Source organism: Alosa alosa, chromosome 6, assembly GCF_017589495.1.
Source record: "Alosa alosa isolate M-15738 ecotype Scorff River chromosome 6, AALO_Geno_1.1, whole genome shotgun sequence".
Lineage (NCBI taxonomy): Eukaryota > Metazoa > Chordata > Actinopteri > Clupeiformes > Clupeidae > Alosa > Alosa alosa.
The window spans coordinates 20797045-20820582 of record NC_063194.1 but is presented as its reverse complement, the minus strand read 5'-3'; the positions used below and the strand labels follow the sequence as shown (position 1 = coordinate 20820582).

The 23538-nt window shown below is 47.0% G+C and overlaps 1 protein-coding gene across 1 annotated transcript; it reads right to left on the bottom strand.

The window, feature by feature from the left end:
- Positions 1 to 1194: 1194 nt before the first annotated feature.
- On the bottom strand, positions 1195 to 22646 carry prr12b (proline rich 12b). Its single transcript, XM_048245649.1, has 16 exons — positions 22405 to 22646; positions 16126 to 16283; positions 15745 to 15906; positions 10913 to 15603; positions 10574 to 10756; positions 9689 to 9763; positions 8120 to 8945; positions 7441 to 7946; positions 6992 to 7108; positions 6747 to 6880; positions 5553 to 6499; positions 4807 to 4926; positions 4233 to 4330; positions 3654 to 3785; positions 2480 to 2575; positions 1195 to 2361 (listed from the first exon to the last, which is right to left on the bottom strand). The coding sequence occupies exons 1-16, from the start codon at positions 22485 to 22487 to the stop codon at positions 2227 to 2229; spliced, it is 8463 nt and encodes a 2820-aa protein (XP_048101606.1). The 5' UTR covers positions 22488 to 22646; the 3' UTR covers positions 1195 to 2226.
- Between the last annotated feature and the right edge of the window lie 892 nt (positions 22647 to 23538).

Here is a 23538-nt window from a genome sequence, read left to right as displayed (position 1 = left end):
TCTTCCTCTGTTCCTCATATACTTTCTGCACATGACCGGGTGCTGCAACAATATTTGCTACAATCATAAAGAAAATCATTTGAAAAGGTATCTGGAAGAAGAATTTGACACATCATAAGAAATGGCCATGGTTTAGGAGGGTTCCATAGTTTTGCAGTGCAGTGCAGTGCAGTGCAGAATTCAGAATGGTGATTAGAATAGCAACAGTTGGGTCCAGCCCAAAAGAGCAACACCAGAGGGTGCTTCGGCGCCACTCTGTGGAAAAACAAGGAGCTGCAGCCAGGAGGTGCTTAAGTCAGAGGAGGACAGAAAGACTGACAGACCAATAGAAATACAGGGAATATGGAGGGGGGTGGGGGGCGTCATGAATGACAAGAGAAAAGAATTGTAAACAGAAGAATACAGAGAAGAACACAGAAGAATACATAACCTTCAGAGATGGGAAATAGAGCAAAAGACTAGCTGTTACACAAATGAGAATATGTGAATGGTGTCCAGTGTCACGTTGTCATTATAAATGATCTATCTTTATAAGACGTTAAGCAGTTGTCTGTACATCCTGTCCCACACCCAAAACACTAGGCTACAGCTTATCTTTCAATGGGTTCTGGGCTGCAGTCGGTAAGGCAACCCCCCGCCAACCCCCCACACTAGGAGAGGAGAGCAGAGACAAAGAGGGACAGCCATCACCAGAGACGTACAAATACTCTACTACGCAGCCCGCTTCATCACCATGGCAACATCACCATGGCAACAAGACATGTTGTTCAGCAAATTCCTCAGATTGGAGGATTTCTATACTTCTGCAAAGGGATTTCGGTCTAATGCTGCAGCAGGCCTTTCTGGCATTTTGTCAAATAAAAAAAAAAATATCAGCTTAAAAACAAAATGCATCTGTGTTTTTGTGATTTCTTAATTAGAGACTGGATACCTGTAATCCTTATTTGTTGACATAGAGGCCATAACTCCATGCCATCATCTCAATGCCATCTTTAAACAAAGGAAAATTGTACACCTTTTTACACCTTCAGATAATTTTCTCTTTCTCTGATTATTTCTCCATCCACATTCACTTTCCCACACTGCTATGATGATGTGGTTTTATGATGTGGTTTTATGATAGGCCTACTGCTGCTATATTTCAGTGTATTATTTACACAATTCAAATAATAAAAAATAGTCTCATGCAATGTGTCACTTTCCCCTGTCATTTCCATCATTTGAATGTTTTTATTGGCTTCTTTCAAAGACGTAGAGACCCATTTACAGAATACGGACAGGGAGATAGAGGCTCCAGTGAGCAACTGTACAATATTTACACACACAGATCAAACCGAGAGGTAAAGCTTCAAATAATAATCCTTAATATTAGCATCATAACAACCAACAGATAAAAAACAAACACTGAACACAGACGTTTTGTACACTTTGAAAAAACAAAATAAAACAAATAGAAGAACTGTTACAGCTTCCCCAGAACCAATGCGGTTTCTCTCAGAAAACAAACAAGTAACACTTTTTTTGCTTCTCTCATAGTCTTTTAAAGAACAGAAAGAACACATTGTTTAGCTTAAATACATTTCTCCTTCCACTTTTCTTCAGAATGGAGACATAAAAAATGACATCAGACACTCTGTTTAAGCCACGCCCCCTTCTGCATGCCCTGCCCCAAGAATTTTAGTTTTTAATCACTGAGCCTTGGGCACAGAAGGAAAAGGGAATTATGGGTGAGCCATTTCATGAGCACCCCATTAAAATATCATCATTATTTAAAATAATAACAGTAAATTGCCTCGACTTGAGGGAATACTTGATAAAAATGTCCAAGTATAAATAATACAAATCATAATTGTTGATAATACATATTTATATATTTAAGAGGATATGTTTCGCGCAGAACACAGCTGTCAGATTCCGGCTCTCCTGAAGCACAGAACGCCTCCATGGTTTTCCTCTAGTTTTCTGCAGGTGTTCCTCACATTCACTTTTTTGTTCTTCCAATTCTTCCCCTTTTCTGTCTCTCCGTACCACCTCATCCACTGGTGAAAATGTCAGCAGTATTTGTAAGAAAACAAAACAAAAAAACTTCACAAAAAAATCTTTTCACGTCAAATTCTAATCTCTTCAGGAAATCCGACAGCTTGGACCCCACTGGAGAGGAGTGGGCTAATCCAGACCTCCCCTGAGGCTGTGTAATGGTCCAGTCTTTCTCAAAGCTCTACCCCTTTAGGCTTTGGTGCTGAGGGTCAATAGGTCCAGAAAGGAGTTGAAGAGCGTCTCCAGCCAGCCCTGATTGGCCATGCACTGCTGAACCACTTCCTCTTGTCCGGGGTCCTCCGCTGCCTGCTCTATGCTGTCCGTCTGAGGGAAGGTCAGAGAAAGGACAAAGGTTAATGAACAATGGGAAGAGAGAGGGGTGGATGAAAAGCATGATTTAGAAATGAAGGCTTTAAGCATTTAGATGAATAAAGCTTCTCACCTCTTTCTTGCAGTGCAGGAAGGTGTGATATTTGTAATGATGGAGAGAGTGGTAGAGACTGTACATCCTGCAGGCCTCTGTGGACAGCTTCAGGTCCTGGAGGAGAGGAAGCAGAGGGTTAACTGGGGAAAACCAATTCATGAGCCAGTCCTTCATTACATGGGAAATAACCGCAGGTTGGATTCTAACCTGGGTTCCCACGGGCACTTGGACCTGAACATGCTTTGCACGCTGCAGCCACTTGCACCACAGTATCCCCCCTCATTCCATTATCTTGATACGGCATTGATTTATGCAAGTGTTATCTTGGTGTCTTTCTAGTTCTGCTGGGAAATGGTAGACACTTTTTAGTGGAAAATTACCCTATGGGGCAGTGCGGCTCTTATGAGGGGAACTCCCTAAGAACTCCCACAATCCGGGCTGATTCCAATTCCTTGTTGCAGCTTGATGCAAAGCGCAAACAGTTTTGCTAATGCTGCCTGAGGTTGCCTCCATTAATAATTCATTTGCATTATTGCCTGATGTAGCTTTCCTTTAATTACAGTTCAATGTCCCTGCACAGTGTCAATGAAAAGCAGAGAGATGTTCCAAAACAGGGTGTTTGGGTATTAGCAAAGAATTTAGTGAGAAATATCTGAGCTGTCTATTTTATATGTAACAGAAAAATAAATAAATAAAAGCATTATTCCAAACACCTTTAACATACAGTATGACATGTAGGTTATAGTCATGCTCCGAACTTAAAAGTCTTAATATTAAATGTTGTTTAAGTCGGTATACCTTCCTCAATACACTCAAGTATCATGCCCTTAAGAAGGCATAAGTCACTATGTATGGGCATTTCTTTTATTTTCCGATTAGGACATGTCAGTAAGATAAAAGCATTTTAATTCAAGGAGTGCCTTGTGAATGGTGATTCCCTCTGAGGGGGATGCTGCCTAATTAATATGAACCCACAGAAAAAAAAAAAAATAAACAAATAAATAAACAAAAACAATGTCCCGAACACCCTGACATACAATGTGAACTGCAATTGCCTCACAGAGAAGGGAGGGACACATATCAGAACTAATTCAGCTCTGAGTGAGCCTGTGACCTTGGGATGTCTGGCACCAAATTTGAGACAGTGGGTCTGAGACAATCTGTCACTCTGACAGGCAATGAGTGGACTTGCCTGTTGCTTGGGAAAGCTCCTCTTGACACGGTTGAGGGTTTTACGGTTGTAACCCTCGCCAGCCAAGTGCACACGCACAGCTCCAGAGTCCAGCGGATCAGCGGTCATCTGGGGGAACATGTGTAGAGCCTCCTGCTCCACAAAAATACAGAGAAAGAAAAGAGAGTGCGAGCCACAGAGAGATAAGTCACATAAACATAGACACACCCATTCAAAAACACAGATATGCCCATACACAACACACACACACACACAAGATGAAACTGTTCTCCTTGAAACAGGCATAGTAAAATTCTGCTGATTTCCCACAGTTGCTTAAATCAGCTAATTCACAAAACCTGGGAGCTTCATCCCACACTATTGGCACAGAGACCACTTCAGCATGGTACAGCGTCAATGCATCCTCACTGCTGTATGTATGATTCATACAGTTTTATTCCTACCGTGGTGGCACCATTTTACTGGAGTCTGATTTTAATATGGCTTGGGTCTAAAGAATGCTTTTAGTAACAATTCAGAGAGACAGACACTTGAGACTTGTCGGCAGAGTGAGAAGGTAGTAAGAGACAGATTGTGTACCTGGTGTTGGGAGCTCATGTTGCCTCTCCTCAGCAGTCTCCTCTTCTGCTCATTGAGGATGCCGTCAATCTTGCGCATGGGCGGGAGATACAGCTCATCTAAGGGAGTGGAAGGTGACGGAGGTCAGGTTTTTCATCTCTTTTACTTCTCCTTTTCTCATTATCTCCCTATCAGGACTCTCATTCCAGTCCCATCATCCCTCTCTTTCCTTCCCTATTCATCCCTCTCGTCCAGTTCTCTTCACATCATTACCACTGGCACTGGATCATCACGTCTCATTCTGTAACTCACATAATAAGTCTATCACTTCCAATGTGCTGTGATTTTCCCCCCTAGCCCCATGTTTCTCTCCTAGTCTCTCTCTGATTACCATTGGTGAACATAGAATAAATAATAGCATTTGAGTGTTTGTGTGTGTGTGTGTGTGTGTGTGTTCGTGCGTGTGTAGGTCTGTGTACACATATATACATGTACACACATACAGTACATATACATACATACACACACATCTGTGCACAGGAACATGTATGTGTCTGTTAACACAGAGACAGGTTTTCTCTCTCTCTCTGATTACCATTGGTGTCCTCCAGAGCTTGGATCATATCAGGGTCCAGCGCGGTGCTGACCAGCATCTCCACGTAGCTGCGGAATATCTCCCGCATGGCACGGTTGTTCATCCCGCGGACCACTACAGCTGTTAACACACACACACACACACACACACACACACACACACGTTACATACCATATTCACATAATGCACAGTTCCTAGATATTCTTCACACTAAGATTAATATCCTTTCGTAATGTAGGTCACCCAAACACCCAAACGCACCCACTGTCTCCTCCGTCTTCCTCACACACACACACACACACACACACACACACACACACACGTTACATACCATATTCACATAATGCACAGTTCCTAGATATTCTTCACACTAAGATTAATATCCTTTCGTAATGTAGGTCACCCAAACGCACCCACTGTCTCCTCTGTCTTCCTCACACACACACACACACACACACACACAGCACAGCATCTCTCCTCTCTCCGTCTCTGAAACAAACAGACACACAAACACACACACACAGACACTTTCCCCTGTCTCCTAAAACGCAACCATGCACACTCGCACACACAAACACACACAGACCATAAAAAAACACTTTGCACGCACACACGCACATACAAAGCCATATTACACATAGACATAGAAACACAAAACCACTTTGTACATACACACACACACACACACACACAAACACACACACACACACACACACAGCAGCCCTCTCTCCCTCCCTCCCACTGACCTTCATCTTCGCTGTGTGGCTCGGGGGAGGAGTCGGAGTCGGAGGATGACGCCACCTCCTTCAGCCACTTCTTCCTCTTCTTGGGCGGAGGCTCTGCCTTCACCTTCACTGGCCGCACCCTTGGGGGCCGCTCCACCTTCTTCTCTCCTCCTCCTCTCTTCTCCTCCCTGCCTCGTCCTCTTTCCACCACCACACCCCTCTTCTCCACCTTATCCTGTGGTGCTGTCTGAGGCTTCTTCTCTTTCTCCTTCACCTTCTCCCTCTCTTGCTGTTTCTCCTTTTCCCTCCTCTCTCGCTCCCTCTCCTTCTCTTTTTCCTTTAGCTCCCTTTCTCGTTGTTCCCTGTCTCTCTCTTTCTCTTTATCTCTCTTCTCTCTTTCCCTCTGTTCCCTCTCCTTCTCTCTCTCCCTTTCTCTCCTCTCCCTCTGTTCCCGCTCCCTCTCCTTCTCTTTCTCTCTCCGCTCTTTCTCACGCTGTTCTCTCTCTTTTTGTTCCTTTTCTCTTCTCTCCTTTTCTTTTTGCTCTCTCTCCCTTTTCTCCCTTTCTTTTTGTTCCCTTTCTTTCTTCTCCTTCAGCTCCCTTTGCTCTCTCTCCCGTTCTTTCTGTTTATCCTTCTCCCTCTCTCTCTCCTGCTGTTTTTCTTTCTCCCTGTCTCTTTCCCTCCCCTTCTCTTGTTGTTTCTCCTTTTCTCTCTCTCTCTCCCTCTCCTGCTGTTTCTCTTTTTCTTTCTCTCTTTCCTTTTCTTGTTGTTTCTCCTTCTCTCTCTCCCTCTCCTGTTGTTTCTCCTTCTCCCTCTCCCTCACTTGCTGCTTCTCTTTCTCCCTCTCTCTCTCCCTCTGTTCTCTCTGCTCCCTCTCTCGCTGCCTCTCCTTCTCTCTCTCATCTCTCTCCACTCTGGGAGGAGTTTGGCTACGGGTAACAGGTGGCACCTTTGGAAGTGACTGGCGGCTGGAAAGGAAATGACAGAGGAGGAAAAGTTGTAATTATCACCTCATTAATTTGACTAATAGTGTTATCATCCTAGCACTTTTCACTGTGCCATGATTAGAAAAGCTGGAGTGCTATTTCAGCCTATGTCTGCAGGTTGACAATAATGTCCCATGGAAATGACACATCCATTAACATGAGGTAGTGTTTGAGGGCTGAGCATGCCATCCACATACAGTACAGTATGTGTTCAAGTGCAGTGACATACCGTAGTGTGAGTCCAGGGCGATGCCAGGGTTTCCGTGAACACACACGCACATAATCCTTTTTATTGACATTTTCTAGAAACTTCACATACAGACGCTGGTAGCGAATCTTAGCATCACCGAAATATCCAAGGTACTGTGCGTAGAAGAAGAAAGAAAAAGAGAGATCATCCTAAGATTCATTCTTTCAATCATGCACTCATTTATGAATCGATTTGCTTCTTGAGGGATGGCCTGCGAGACTCACGTTACTGGTGGCACAGAATTGCCGCTGCCCGTCTTTGATCTCGGGGGCGAACTTCTGTAGCAGGGCCTTCTGCACCCTCCAGATGGGGGGAGGCTCTCGGCCTGTCTGCAGGGCCAGCTGTGGGTAAGGGCGCAAACACTCAGCTCAGGTCATGTAAAGGTGACTGACATTTAGCAAACGTCTTTATCCAAAGTGACTTAGACTGGCAACTGTGGATTCTGGAATCAAACCCAGGCCACCTGATAGCCAATTGATGACTCTACTGCTGCTGGACTATGCCCACATACATGACATATAACTGTATTAGAGTCTGTGTAGTGTCCAGGACCTCCTTATGACGCTACATCATGACACCAAAGAGGTCAAAGACCTACAATCTACAAGATATTGCTGAATATCTACATGACTGTTAACTCTATTCCAAATCTTGCACAAATGATTTGGGATACCTTCAGAGTCCGAATGTCCTCGGTCCGCACCACAAACTCGTCTCGTTCCCTGAAGATGCCCTCCCCTCCGCTCTCGCTGTCGTCTTCCTCGCTTTCGCCCACGATGGCCACGTCGGCCTGCTTCTTGGCCAGGTGCAGCGAGGTGATCTTGCGCATGGACACGTCCTCAGGGGTCGGCGGGGTCTGAGGCTCCGGGCTGAGCTCCTCCTCGTTAACAGCGTTCGGGGAGGAGGAAGGGGAGGGGGAGGAGGCTGGGCCGAGGGGTGAAGGGCAGGGAAGGGCGGGAGGTGACGGACTGTGAGATGGGGCCTGCTGCACTTCCTCCTCCTCAAGATGCTGAGGCTGGGGAACCTCCTCCTCCTCCTCCTCCTCTTCTAACGGTAGAGGAGAGGGGAGGGAAAGTGGAGGAGGAGGAAGTGGGGAGGGAGAGGAGGATGTGGGGGGCGAGGGGGAGAGAGAGGGGGGTGAGGGCTGGGCGTGAGCGGAAGCTGGCGCAGACGGAGAATCTGTGAGGGAGAATGGGAGGGGAAATCACATTAGTGTGGTGATATTTCAATTGACACTATCTTTCATACAGTACAATGTAGCTGTTCTGAGGAATTATAACAAAATGCAAATTTCCAAAGACAACATACTATACCACAGCTACCGCTAATAGTGGAACCCAGCTTTCACCTACCTTCAACTCTAGGACGCCCCAGCATCTCATACTCCGGCTCATCCATCTCCTTTTCCTCTGCCTCTCTTTGCTCAACTCTCTCCTCTTCTCTGGTCTTCTCCTGTTCTTGCTCCTCCACCTCCTCTTCCTCTTGCTCTTGATCCTGCTCCTCCTCCTCCTCATCCACCTCCTCTTCCAGTCTTGGCTCCACCATCTCTGTTTGTTGCTGCTCCTCAGTCTGCTCTGGGGTGGGAGTTTGAGGTTGTGGGCTTTGCCCATTGGCTACCAGAGCGGGTGGTGTCTCTTCGTCCTTGTCCTCCTCGTCTTCCATTGGTTGAACAGGTGTTTGAGTGACAGGCTCAGGCTCAACCTGAATAGGGGGTGGTGTGTTAATGGGCGAGGGGGTCTGTTCCACATGTGGGGTTGGTGGGGAGGGCGTAGGAGGCGGTGGTGCTGCCACCAGACTGTGCGGCGTGTCGTAAAGCGCGGATATGGCCGAGGAGATGCTCTTCTGCAGGTCCTGATTTTTGCTGACTGAGTCCTCCTCGTCGGAGGAGAAGGACGGCAATGTCTCCAGGTTCCTCTTCAGCTCCTCGTCCAGTCGCTTGCAAGGGCTCGGGCAGCTGCTCAGACCGAGGGACCCCTCCCCTTCACCCTCTCCGAACGAGGGAGCAGGCGGAGGCGGGGGAGGAGGTGGTGGGGAAGGAGACAGAGGCCGAATACCCCCTTTTACAGACACAGGATCCACAGGGTCTACGCCAGGAGTAGGTTGCTTCTTGCCAGTCTTTAAGAAGTCCAGGAAGGACGCCATGAAGCCAGACTTCAGCTCTTGGTTCTTGTCCTCCGTCTGATGAGGAACCATGACAAATAGCAAACAAATGGGGGAAAAAAACAAATGAAGAAGAAATCAGTGAATGGGAAGGACAGCAAATACAACATATTTACAACATAAACAACAGAATCACAGAACAGCATGAAAGAAGGATTTAACTTCACTGACAGAAAACTGTGCTTGATTCAATATACACAGAGAATGTGTCTGTAAAATATAATTCTCATGTGACCATTCTACTCTCATTTTTTTATTTTGCAGTACTTAATTCTCGGCACTACATTAACTCATTTATGTACGTCTGTAAAGGTAGTTCACCTTATCGAACAGCAGAGGCGCTTGAGGGTGGTTGCTATGATTGTGTAACCTTGGCAACTGCTACCCTAGCAACAGCCAGCTCTTTCTCTCCCTTTTTATTGCATTTTTAAGGACAGAGCCATTACAGTGGTTTGTCAATCATCTGAGTGCAGGTCTGCACAATGCCCTCTAGCGGGAGCACCCTTTCACAAAGGGGCATGTACTAACACAAGCCCACATACATGTACAAATTCACAAATGAAAATGGATCATCTGTGTATTTGGGGGTTATATCTGATGCTACTTTGTTGATCCACTTAATTATAAATTAATAATGATTTGTCATGAGACATTTTTCCACACCCCTCTGCTGGCTTGCCTCCCTCCCTCTTTAAGGAGGGATGTGAGAGCCTAAATTAATAATGATGCACAGAGATGTGTGTGTGTGTGTGCGTTCTCACCGAGCTAGAGAGTTTCTGCATAGCTGCCCATGCCTCTGGGGTCATCTGCTCATCCATGTCTCTCTCCCAGGCCATCTATGAGAGAGAACCAAGAACCACAAATCATCACTGTTTTTCTGGGCATTTCACTAAATGCTTTCTACAGGCTACCTGTTGCTGTGGTAACAAGTCACCATTTTACCTCAGTTTACCACCAATGTGTTCTATAGTCTTGTGTTCTATAGTCTCTGTTGATTTTGTATCAGCCTCTGTGCTATTGGTTCCTATTGTTCATTTGGAAAGATCCACTGCTGCCTACAAATCTATACTATTTATCCAAAGGTCATACATTCTGATGGACAAAGTAACCTAGAAAACCTGGAAAGAAAGCTAGAAATATCACTGGTCTTAAGAGGAAATCACAATTAAATACCTTTTTCCCCCCTCATGTTCAAAATACATCATGCTGTCATTCAGACAATATCTAATTGATGCTACTTAATTATTCAGAATCTTCAGGCAAGTAACCTTCACAGCAGGTCTTTCATGCTGTATCTGAAACGCACTGGCGCATACAAAAGAGCCTTCTAATCTTTATGGTTATGGTTGAAAAGCTGTTGATCCACAGGTCTTTACATTTGTATGGGATCAGTGTAGCTAGCAGTTAGTAAACAAAACACTGCAAAGTGGTCTTATGATCAGATCAGATGATCAGAGAACCCTCTAAAACACTGAATACATCCTACACAATACAGTTATGTGCATTACTTATCAATTACAAAAATTGCAACAACAAGTGTGCTAGCCGTGTTTTCTGACCCAGTAAGTATTCCTAACGCTTTAGCACTTGGCTTCTAGCCTTCACCTAATTGTTCATCTGTCCACTAGGACTCTACAATTCCTCACCTCTGGGACTTTGTGCTTCATCTTTTCCTGGGCTCTGTTTATGTCCAGCCCACCTCCAGGACTCAGTCCGAGGGAGGGGGCTGAGCCCAGCGATCCATCCGACAGAACCTGGTCAGAGCTGGACATAGAGTCCGTCCTCAGTAAAGCATCCGAAGAGGGCATAGAGGGGATGGGCAGCTTGATCTATAAAGGTCACAGGAGATGTGAAATGAGAGGGAGAGAGAAATGGGCAAAAGTAAATGGGCAGTAAGTCACAGGGACATTGGATGATAAACACAGCACAGATAAAGCAGTCAATTTAAAATTCATCAGTGTCTGAGTTTCCATTCGATGACTCACCTTGATGGGCCTGATGGGCTCCTGGTGTTGTTGTTGTTGTTGTTGTTGGGGCTGTTGCTGGGCCTGGTGCTGCTGTTGTACATGGTGCTGCTGCTGGGGATGTAAGTGCTGCTGAGGGTGTGGCTGCTGATGTTGCTGCTGATGCAAGTGCTGCTGTTGGGGGTGGTGGTGCTGCGGTTGTTGTGGGTGGTGCTGCATCTGTACCATGTGCTGTTGCTGTGGGTGCTGGAGATGTTGGGGTTGGTGGTGGGGGTGGTGATGCTGCTGCTGCTGCTGTTGTTGTTGCAGGTGGAGGTTCTGCCCTTTGTTCAAGTCTCTATGCATCTCCAGCATCGGATCCTCCCTTTTGCCCCGACCCCTACCTCGTCCACGCCCCCTTCCTCTGGTCTCACCCCCTGCAGGTCCCATTATGCCTTTGAAGTATGGAGGTTCTGGGAGAGGACGAATTCGAGGTCGGCCCCTTGGCCGTGGTGGTCCCTCACGTTTGGGTTTAGTTGGCTTCCTCCCTCGCTTTTTGGGGCCTTCCCGTGGCAAGAGCTGAGGAGGTGGCCCTAGAGAGGAGTATCCAGATGACTGGCAAAAGTCCAGGTCACCCATCAGTGGACTCAGGGTGTCCATGCTGGAGCCAGCACCAGACTTTCGGCAGCTAGACACCAAGTCAGGAAGTAGATCTGGAAGGCGACGGCTGTTCAGGCGGATGTCAGCAGGTACATTGGCTTTGTCCTCATCATCCTCAAACTCATACTCCTGGGCGTAATTCTTCTTGACCTGGGGCTGTGAGTTAGGGTCTCTGCGCTGCTTCAGGAGATGGAAGGAGCTGGTTTTGAGGAGCTTCTTGGGCCGAGAGGAGCAGAAGATTGGAGATGTCAGTCCCCCAGTTCCAGAGCCTCCTCCAACTCCAGGGCCACCCATCATCTTGTTTCCAGAATCTCCTGGGCCAGTTCCTCCCAAACCCATCCCAGGCGTCTGGGACTGAATCAGACCTAGTTGCTCAGTGTTGACAGTGGATGGAAGCTCATCGGTCTTCAAAGAATCCAGGTCCAGATGCATGGTGCTATTTCCAGATTCTGAGAGGCTATGACAGTATTGCTCATACCCTTGGTCTCCATGGTGACTCATCATATCATAACCACTGCCATCTACACCTGCTTTGACAGGATCCATACCATCCTGTCCTGTGCCACGTCCTTCAGACATTCCATCATGTCCCCCTGGCACAGTTGTTCCACCTCCTGGTCCTGCACAACTAGACTTATAATCTTCTGAACAAAACATATCTTCCATACCAGGGAAAAATGACCGGTCCTCATCTTGGAGCAAGGAATCTGGGAAGCTTATGGACGTCAAAGGCATGAACCTCGGTTGTTGCTGCTGGTTCTGACTCTGAGAAGTTTTAGCCACTGGGCTTGTGGTGTTAAACTGGTGCTCCTTGAGCTGGTCCAGCTGACTTTGGGAGAGCTGAGGCTCAGGATCCCTTGACTGGGCTTGAGTCTGTGGCTGGGGGGCTCTTGAGGGGGGCTGCATATGGTGGGGGTGTTGGTGGGCTGAGTGGTGGGGGTGTGTCTGTTGAGACAGGTGGCTATGTTGATGGGGGTGATGGGGGCCCATGTGGTGCATGTGGGAAGGAGCTGATAAGCCCAGGTCCGGCTCAGACAGGAAATCATGCAGGTCCGATGCTGTTTGCTGGGGGTGATGGGACTGGTGATGTGGAGGCATCCTGTGCTGTTGCTGTCTGTGATGATCACCACTCCCCCCATCTCCTCCTCCCATGCTTCCATGACCACCTCTGTCGGTGCCAGCCCCTTCTCGGCTGTTGGTTCTGGAGAGGGAACGCTCCAGCATATCCAGAGATGAAACCGAGTTCTGACTTGCTTGGCTCTGGTCTCGTTGACTTCCACGCCCATAGTGGGACTCTAATGCCTGGGACTGAAGTTGGAGCTGCAGCTGAGAGGTCTGAGACTGAGTGTCCACTCCCCCAACACTTCCAGCTCCTGAACCTCCTGTTGGTCCCATCATGGCCTGTTGGCTCATTGAGTGCTGCTGTTGCTGCTGGGAGGTCTGCTGGGCCTCCATTTTGTTCCGAGTGGTGTGAGAGAGAACGGACTGCAGAAGATGGGCCGGCTGAGACTGCTGAGATTGGTCAGGGGGAGAGTCCATCAGGGAGAGATTGGACTGGGATTGGTGCTGCAAGTCTGGGGTTTTCCGCAGATAGGGTATTTCCGTTGGGTCAGGGGGCTTCTTCAGCTCTATGTGGGTCTGTGAGAGCGAGTGCGGGTGAGAGTGCTGGGCATGCTGAGGGTGCTGTGTGTGGGACGTGTGGTGGGCATGCTGGCTGTGCTGGTGCGGAAGATGGGAGTAAGGGTCACCCCGACTATAGTGGACCACAGAGCCCAGGGAGTCGTGTGGATGAGGGTGAGGCGCGTGGGGATGAGGGTGTGGGAGGGAGTCAGCATTTCCCCGACCCCCGCCAGCCCCTGCTCCTTGCAGCACTCTGTCACTCTTGACCTGTTGGTGGTGATGGTGCTGCTGCTGTTGATGCTGATGCTGTTGCTGTTGATGCTGCTGCTGCTTCTTCAGTGTCATTTCCAGACTCTCCAGACCTCCTGCTACACCGGTCCCTGAGGACCCAGGAGCTGTGCTGTTAGTTGCACTGTTGGTGCGGATCACACTTTGGAGATGGTACCGCTCCTCTGAGGCCTTATTTAAGTCATAGGCTGAGAGACCTTTGCCTCCATCTCTGGACTGGGGGGCCTGCTGTGGCTGCTGCTGTGCAGAAACCTGGGGTGGCTGGCCATGGTGCTGGGAAGAGTGGGGCGTGGGGCTCTGTGCATGTAACAAGTGCTGAATTAAAAAGTCATCATCATCCTCCTCTTCCTCTTCCTGGGGTCGCTCTACCCCCAGAATGTCGGTGTCAGGCTTAGGTTTTGGAGGGGTGGGGTGATACGATTGGGGTGGTTGGGGTTGGGGACCTCGTGTGTCTGGGTAGCCCTGGGGAGAGGACAGGAATGGAGGGGAGAGGACAGACGAAAGATATTTGCTACTTCCAGCTCCCCCAGGGGACTGGGCTGGACGTGTGGGTGCCGGAGAGTGCATCCCTGGACGTATTATGCCAGACCCATTGGAGGGCGATGGGCTGGAATCCGGAAGATGATATGAGCTTCCCCCACCTCCACTCCCAACACTGCCTCCACTCGAGCCACTGCCCCCACCTCCAGAATTACCTCCCACTGACCCAGTGGCACTCCCTGCAGAGCCTGCCCCACTGCCTGAACCCAGAAGTGCAGGGGAATGTCCCGGACCACCAAAGCTCAGTGACGGGCTTCCTGCTCCTCCAAGTGACGGGGGCAGAGAACCATATCCGGATTCTGAACCATACACCACCTCAGCTGAGAAGGATCTCCCGGTGGCCCCTAAGCTACCATAACCTTTCCCACCACCAACAGTGCTAGAGCTCAGGTCCTGGGCCTGGGGAGAGCTGAAACCCCCATATGGCTGGGGGAGGTGGGAGGCTTGTGGGTGGCTTGGAGAGTAAGACTGTGACTGCTGCTGAGGTGGTGTCTGACCTGGTAAACCAGCAGAGGGTTTGACTGGGGCAACAGGAGAGCCATAGGCAGAGAGGCAAGGCTTGGGAGGTGCCTGCTGTTGTGTGGTGGAGGAGACCGGCGGAGGGGGTGGTGGAGGAGGAGGTGGAGGGGCTGACTGAGGCGGGGGCTGCTGTCTAGAGGGGGCAGACGAGGAACTGGAGGATGGGTTGGGGTTGGAATTTGAAGAGGACGCGGATGAGGAGGAGGAAGTGGAGGAAGCAGAGGGTGGTGTGTGGGGCGTATGGGGCGTGCGGGACGAAGAGGAGCCCGAGGAGGAGTAACCACTGCTAGAGCTGGAGCTCTTGCTCCCTTTGCCCACAGCTCCTCCCGAACCAGCCGATGAGGAGGCTGAGGAGGTACTGGAGGAAGTATAGGGTGGCTGGATAATGGGTCGGTACACCTGATCCGACCGCGGCGACGGTTTGGGGTCTGAGGACGGACTCTGATCCCCCAGGGGGCTACAGGACATCCCTCCATGTCGATGGTGGGACATCTGCTGCTGATACCCTCCCGCTCCACAGCTGAGGTAATGCTGCAGGGGATGAGGGGTGGACGAGGGAAGCTGGGACTGGGCAGGGGAGGGACGCTGGTAGTGTTTAATCACACTATCCTGCCTGGGCAAGGCCCTCTCTTGGCTGGGTGGTGGCTGTGGTGGAGCTGGCGCGGAGGAGAAAACAGAGCTGTTGTACAACTGGGAGGACTGGTCCTGTAACTGAGACGAGAGCAGGTTGAACTGGGGTGGCGGTAAGTGCCGTGCAGACGAGGAGGTGGGAGCCTGCGGAGGTGGAGGGGGCCCTCCAGATGGATCTTGAGACCCTCTGTAGGCTGCTGCACTCTGGGAGGACAGCAGCCGATCGAAGCCTAGGCTGGACTGAGAAGGCGTTTTGATGTGCAAAAGGGGATCGTGGGGCGACAGAAGGCCATTGGAGGTGGGGCTGAAGGTGGGTGTGTCCTGGAGTGAAAGCGATGAGGTCACACCTGGGAAAGAGCGGCCTGAAAACGAAGCAGGGTGCTGATAGGCTGACAGGGCTGAGGAGGAGGGGAAAGATCCGGAGCCAGGGAGGGCACCAGAAATGAAGAGCTCAGCCGGGGCAGTGGTATGCATTGCTATACCAACAAAAAGAGACAAAAGAGAAATGGATAAAACAAAACAAAAACACACATAGTACAGACAGATATAAAAATACAGCATCTATCAAATATGACTTGTACACAACAGCTGTATAACTCAGTGGTCCCAGAACTCACCCGTCTGCCAGGAAGGGGTTCGGAACTGTGAGAGGAGGGAGGAGGCAGAGGGGGGTGGCTGCGGACCACGGGACTCCAGGGCAGATATTAGGTTCATGACGGATGCATCTGGACCAGAGGGACTGGTGTGATGCAGCCCAGCATCAAACAGACCTGACAGACCTGGGAGCAGAAGGGATGAGCCTCTTCAGAGATATATTTATACACACAAACAAAGCAACATTTACAAACAATATTTACACAAACATCTACTCCAGTGCAACAGTGTTATGTATCTGTATTCGGCTAAGGACCAGAAGTATCCCGTTTGTTTTCTCTTATTGAAGTGATAAACTTTAAGTTGGCCAAAGACTCTGTGCTGGGACGATAAGCCATCCTTACCCAAGCTCCTCCCTGCTGCCCCCCAGGATCCACTCTGTCCGGAGCTCCCCGGATGATGATTGGTTGCATAGCCCTGCAGGGGGTGGGGTGTGCCGTAAGCTTGCCGATGGAGAAGCTCTGTGTCGGGATGAGAGGACCTGGAGCTCCCATACACCAGACTGCAGAAGAGAGAGAGAGAGAGGGTAGGTGCTGTGTAGTGGTCCTACAGTTCAGCAATTCTTCATTTCTTCCCATTTTGATTGGGTAAATTTACAGCTAATCAGGTGATTTACAGTGAATTATGTGTTAGGAGTTAGGAGTGTCCTTGGTAAGACAGAAGAACATCAGCACCCAACAAGGACTCATGGCAAAGATATGAGTAAAAAAACAAAGACCTCTATGGCAGACATTCCACTCTTGCTAGCTATTTTCTTTTTTTTCCCCAGTTTGTTATTGCTGTTTATACAAAACCAGTGGATCAGTTTCAGTTAGGTTTGTTATTTTCTCATTTACTCCTTAAATGAACAATATTGTTATCCTCAACCAGAGGGATCAGAGTAAATCCCCAACTAAACCCTTCCTGGTTGCTGATCCCTCATCCTCCCCCTGTTGTCCTGCCTCACTAGTAGATTACGAACATAATCTGTCTTTATGTATCCACATCCTCACTTTCCCTCAAGAAGGACATGTGTCATCTGTCCTAATGCATTCTGGATCACACAAGTGAAATTCATAATTCATAAATACACAAACTCATTTGGAAGTTGAAATTCTCATCTTTGATGGCCTCGCGGACAGGGACCAACATTACGTCTGCGCCAAGTACCATTCTGCATGTGGATTCTCAAGATGAGATCACAGTTGGCACACAGCGGAACCCGTCTCTGCCGTTCTAGAGAGGATGTGATTTGTGTTCCTGTCTGGGATGGGAGGGTTGGGAGATATCTCCACCAACACATCGGCAAGTTCCAGCTGTTTGCGGGATGCCTTTAAAACCTAACAGAGGAATCTGTGAAGCAAGTGTGCTTCCCACTTACCCGGCACCAACGTGAGGACACTCCCAGCACACAAAAGGAATGATGCAGTCTGTTTGATTTACATATGTCTAAGGAGGTTTGTACTGCACCCCTCCTTCCTGAGTACTCGGAGAAAATTACAGATGCGGTAAATCAGACAAAAAGACTAAATAAATTTAAAGTGCAAACACAATACCGCAGCTAGCTAAACTGTGTTAGATTTCAAGGACTTAAGCCAATCCTGTGACTGGTCAATCAACTATTGCTTTCAGGGGTGGCAGGCTATTGCCAGCACCCCCTCTTCTGCGTCGGTCAGAGACGATGGCAGCTGGGCAGGACTACTGGACGGAGAAACACTGCTCTCATTGATGAATCCTCAGCTCTGGCCTTCAGAGTCAATTACAGAACACTTCCCACACTCCCCTGCCTCCGCAGCTCAGTCAATCTACACCACACTCACGGGAAAATCCAGTTTAAGAGGCCACAGACATTGCACACACACACACACACACACACACACACAGACACTGAGACAGACACACACAAACACAGGTGTCCCTTTCTAGATGGTGGTAGCTATCCACAGCAACACCATAGTCAAGTCAGTGAATAGATGCTGTGATTTTCCACTCCGATTTTGATTGATGAAAAAGATGATGAGTCCAACCATGTAATTTGATGAGATAGTTGCCAAACACAAGTAATTAGGTTTTACGCTTTCAAGGATTGGCTTCACTCTTAAGCCTACTGATTGCCCTTGAGTCTCTCTGACTTCAGAGTGATATATTATGTTACGATTCAATGCAATAGGATACAGGTGGTTCCTAAATTTATTTGTAAGAACAATGTCGTAGAGGGCAGAGTGTACAGCAAAATTAACAAAAGATACAATTCAGACTGAAATGTTCCAGTTGAACTATGCATTATCTAAAATATTGACGTTTTACATAAAGTGATAGAATGAGTTAAGATTAAATTACGAATGAAATCTAAGAAAGTAAAACTCCACCTACACCTCCTACTTTTGATTTCTTCATCGACTTGTATCTCAGTATCTCCTGTTTATTTCTTTCCCCTTTATTTAAAACACCTGGTCTCAACCATCCCCTCACTAATAACTGTGTAGAGTAGATGGACAAACACAACACACACACACACACAAAAGGTGGAGCAATTTCATGCAAATAGGTCCATCCCAGCTGTAAAGACCACTCAGGATAAGACAACAACAGCTGTCAAGACAAAATTGTGGTGGGCATTTGGGTAGTGGTCAGTTCATCTTGTCAGCATGTGGGCCTGTACTTCCTTACATCTTCACCTCTCACTTATCCCCTCACTGCAGCCCCCTGGCCCTTCTTCATCATGTGCCCCACCTACCATTTTTCTGTCAACTCCTTTACCCCCTCCTCTCTGCATTCGAACCCCCTCTCCCTTTATCTCTTTCTCTCTCTCGTTCAATTTGGTAGACATTAGTTCTCGAGCAGTGAAAAGGAGCAAGAGTGAGCACATCAGAGATGAATTAGTCAGCTCAATTAAATCTGCTGGACGGAGCCACCTCTAATGATGGCGGAGCTAATTCCACATAGAGCCCCCTAACAAGTACAAGCTTTTTATGGGCAGCCAGAAGCCTCCATTCATCAGGACCCATCGGTGCCACCATAAATATAGAAACTCCTGAGCAACATAACAATATTTGAGCTGCTTCAAAGGGTTATCTTAACCACAGACCCCATTTTCTGAGCCCCATTTTCTGTTTGGATACCAAGCTGACCTTCACATTGTTTGAATGGAGGGTGCCATCTGACAGAATGCAAAATCTGAATGCAAACATGTACTGCCAAACAATTACTGTTTTCCACTAAAACAGTAAAATGCTGTAATGAGAAAAAAAATATTATGACAATTACTATAGCTAAAACATGGTGCCGAGCTGCTCACCAGCCGAGAGATGCCGATAAGTGCCTTGCAGAATAATGATTATGGGGATCACAATGATTATGATGTTTTTCTCCCCAGAACTTCTAGTTGATTATTCAGGTACTGTAGACATGCTAGTGGCAGTAGCCTATTGATTATGAATGACTGCAGGTTAATTGACTTATGGTGCTATTAGTCAATCATGTAGTATTACTTTTGGAGAAGAAATCTACAGTATTTGCAGTTTGAGGAAATGGTAAACATAAGGTTTATTTTAGCTTTTAGAGAAGCTTAGGTGTAATACAATTATATTGTATGGCCTGCCAAACAATGTTTTGTCTGCTCATTCGAATTCCAGTGTCTTACACAAATTCACATTGGACTGTGTTTTTACCAGGGATAATATCTCTGCCATGATACCCTACACCTACAGAATTGCCAGTGAACTCATTATTGCAACACACTTGTAAGAAACACACTAGGGCAATGAACCAGCATTAGTTGCTTTCCAAGTGTACAGTTCTGTTGCTGGTTTAAGAATAATTTCAACAGAACAAGAATGTTACATGGTTTCCATATGGGTGCAATTGACATGGATGACAGCTACCATTAATGGTGAATGTCACTGTTTATAACAAGACAGAGCACTGGTTTCAACGGCACTAATTCTATACTTGATAGCAATGCTAGCTAGGGCTGCTAGGTCTACTGATGCCGTTGAGAATGATGACCATAAAGACACTCACAGCAGCAGCATAGCATCTGAACACTCTACACATAACTCAATTTAGGGAAAAAGGGAAGAAAAAAAACTCCCAAGAGGCTGATACAGCTGGGATGAAAATATTGTCACAAAGAATAGATAGCTGTAGAGTAAAGAAAGTACTAGCCTGTTTTACATTTTAACACCTGAACATAGATAGAGATAGAGATTAGACAACAAGAACGCCTGAACATAGACCCATCATTTAATACAGCCATTTACAACATTGGCTGGTTGATTGATTAATCTCAAATGTGCTGTCCATTTAGCATCTTGTAGTAATTTAGGGCAAAGTCATGTAATCTATGAACATTTCTTTTAAAATAGATATACATTCCTACATTTCCTAGAATTGAGGATACACAGTGTGCATTTGACTCAGATAATTATAGGATAGGCTACACATTTCATAATTAGCAACAATCCTAAAAAACAGACCTGAGAGACAAAGTTTAATCAACAAGCAGAGGTGGTTGATTTAAAATTAACATGCATCTGTACAGTGAGCTACTGATGTTTGAACACCTTACCACTTCATTTTTGTTGGATATATTGTCAGAAACCCTGGGAAAATGCTCAGTGCAGTATACTATCATAATTTGCTCAAAATATGCTATACAGATAGGTAATGTATGGCTGATCATCAAGGGGCATTCATAGGCCTATGTAAGCTATGCATAATGCAGGTTACTTTGGGCAGTTGCTGGAAACATTAAATACCCTTTCACTAATTTCAGTAGCCTATAATAAAAGAAAGTGAGGCTTTTATTGGGGCATCTGGTTCGCAAAATAGGCATAGAATGAGAAATACTACTGCAAGGCCTATTATGTCTTTGCAGAGACGGCTACATCACTTTAGTGAAGGACGAAATCTTGTTCCGCCAACCAAACAACTAATAATCTACAGCGCGCGTCTCCAGGTCCCCCCTCCATTGGTGATGGATACATGAACGCACAACCAGGATTGATTTGGTTGTCACGGCGACTAGCTACGTAGCTACGCAGCCGGGCAGCCTTTGAAATTCACAGGCCGCGAATCACTGAGAAAGAGACGGTTCGAGTTTTGCAAATGGAAACGCAAGCTAGCTGGGCTGCAGTTCAAGAAAGTAGGCTCCCAATTTATAAGTTAGAAAACAAAATAATTGTCAATTTATTTAAATATCAATAAACTAGCAGTATGTTACAAATTAGCCCGCTAAGCTCCTTCCTTGATGTCTTAAATTAGCTTAATAGCTAGCTAGCTAACACTGCAGCTTCTCATCACATTACCGCGACTAACGCGAGTTTGTAGAGATCCTACTGGTCTGTCAACCTGGGCTCTGTATGTAGTTTACCTGACAATCTGTTTCAAATATATGTTTGCGCTTATATAGACTGTGTAGTTCTTTGCCACGTAATGTTAATGCTCTTATCCTGATAGTAACGTTACATTCTATCAAATAACGTTAGCTAGTCACGTCTAGAACAACAGTCGATTCCCTTATCCGAGAGAGCATGTAACATTATCCAGCCTCTATGCATAGGTATGTCTTTCAAAATGCCTGGAGTGGGTTTGCTAAGAATTGAATCTTGTAATACGAAACGTGCTTGACAACTAGCGTAGTCAAGCCTTGTCTACCACCCTGCATCAATACAGATCCATATAATTTCCAACCGTTTCTGTTCTAAATCATAATGTCACAGTGCGAATATTACTGTGACTCGGGAAATGAACTCCAGTCTCGTTATTAGTCGCCAGTGAATTACTGTCATGGTTTAGTAACGTTAGTGCTATGTTAACGTCTTACGCAATAAAGTCTTTTATACATGTTTAAACGTCAAACTACCCTAAATAGCGCATGTGTTAATGTGATGCTGCATTGTTTACATTAACGTTTGTAATCAATAAAAACATTACAATTACCGTTATAATCAGCTGCATTTGGATCTAATTTTAACTCAACTGGCTTGCTATTATTGCTCAAATATGTAGTATTGCACCATTGTGCATTTCTCGAATTAAGGCCGTTCCGTTTTGCAGACACATAGCCTTGGTCATAGTGCCAAGCTGCCTACAGTAGCTAGCACTCCTGGCATCGTCAAAATGCATTTGATTTCTGTGATTACATGCCTCCCAATGCCGCCTTGTCAACTCACATTGCAACCCATGCGCGAGCTGAGACAACTACATTTGCATCACAGGAGTCAGTGGACGTAATGCCCTGCATGCTCCCCTGTGAACACAATGAACGTTTGATTTTTCATTTTTGATAATACGCTAGGAAGCTAGCCAGCTAGCTCGCTCCGATATCCTTCATCCCATCCCCCTTCTTTTCGCCCCTCTCCCCCCTCTTTTTCTGTCTCAGTCTACCTTCCGTATTAAGCATTGCCTCTCAATTGCATTCCTTGCATTTTCTGGACACCCCCTCCTCCTCCACTGATAATGACAATAGCCTGCTGATAGATACACCTGGACCGTATTAATGTAATCACTGCATAAGAAGGAAATAGGCTATGTGATTATGGATTGCAATGCGTCCATAGGTATGGCATTGTTGCAGCCAGCTAAAGCGTGTTTATGCATTCAGTGTATGAAAGTCCACTTGCACGGGCACAACCGCCTACCTTGCCTTTGCTGATCTCTCGTAACTCCATCCCGTTCCAGCGCCCAAATCTCCGAATCCTGTTCCAGGATAATTTCTATCCATTAAAGAAAAGGCTAGGAATGAAGATGGAGAGACAGAGGGGGGGAGGGGAGGGAGGAATATCCTAAATTGTAGACACTATCACACCCTGTATCCTTTCCTCTGCGCTCGGTGTCTGTTTATTTCTCCCGTTTCACCAGCAAGTCCTCAAGAATGGGACCAGCTTAGAGGGGGAGAGGAATGGAGGGAGGAGAAGAAGGAGGGGGAGATGGAGGATACAGAGTGAGGAGGAGGGGGGATTGGGGGGGGTGTCACACCAACCACCACCACTACCACAAAAATCCGGTTCCCGTCTTCCCTCCCCTCTCTTGCCCCAGTATATATTTCAGTGCCTATTGTCCTTCTCATCAGACAGCGGAACGGCTGATGCTAGAGTGTAGGCATAGTGGACTCTCCTGCCATTGCAGTCTATTAGCGCCATAAGCGCTGGTGCTTCTTTCTGTCTTCTAATAGCGTAGTCTCGTAATATTATATTATTAGCACTGGCACCATGATGTTGTGCTACTTGGCAGTAGCCTGTGCCTTCTTGTACAAAATTGCTTTCAAATGTCGTTATTTGAAATTGTATGCATTCAAAACACACCTCAGTCGTTCGGAAAGTGAATCTGGGTAAATAGACACATGATTCTACAGCGTAAATACCAGAATTGATTTAGCCTACCTCGCAATCAAATGTATGGTTTTTCACGAATTAAAATATCTGTAGTAAAGGTATGTTGCATTTTTTGTACGATTCTCGGACAAGGCAACAGTATAGGCCTACTGGCTCGCTGAATGACTGACAATCTTTTCGTCTCGCGCGCCCGCACGCCCCCCTCTCGTTCTCCCGCGGAGCGCGCCCAGGCTAGAGTATTGTCTAGAAACCCACGCACCACACGGCAACGCATGAAATCCATTGAGCCAGACCGAGAGTGAATGACCCTCAGCCGCACATACAAGAGACGAATGGAATTGAATGGTTACAAATAACAAGAAACAACTGCATATGAGTAGGTGTTACAACATAGTATATCTATTTTACTATTAAATAACAGAAATTAGTTAGGTCTGCAAA

What these genes read in the sequence shown, in the direction of transcription:
- prr12b (XM_048245649.1), bottom strand. Translation starts at nt 22,487, where the DNA reads ATGGATAGAAATTATCCTGGAACAGGATTCGGAGATTTGGGCGCTGGA. An exon ending in GAGAGATCAGCAAAGGCAAG is followed by an intron (nt 16,284 to 22,404) that starts GTAGGCGGTTGT and finishes TCTCTTCTGCAG; the next exon opens with TCTGGTGTATGGGAGCTCCA. An exon ending in ACATGAGCTCCCAACACCAG is followed by an intron (nt 3,786 to 4,232) that starts GTACACAATCTG and finishes TTTGTGGAGCAG; the next exon opens with GAGGCTCTACACATGTTCCC.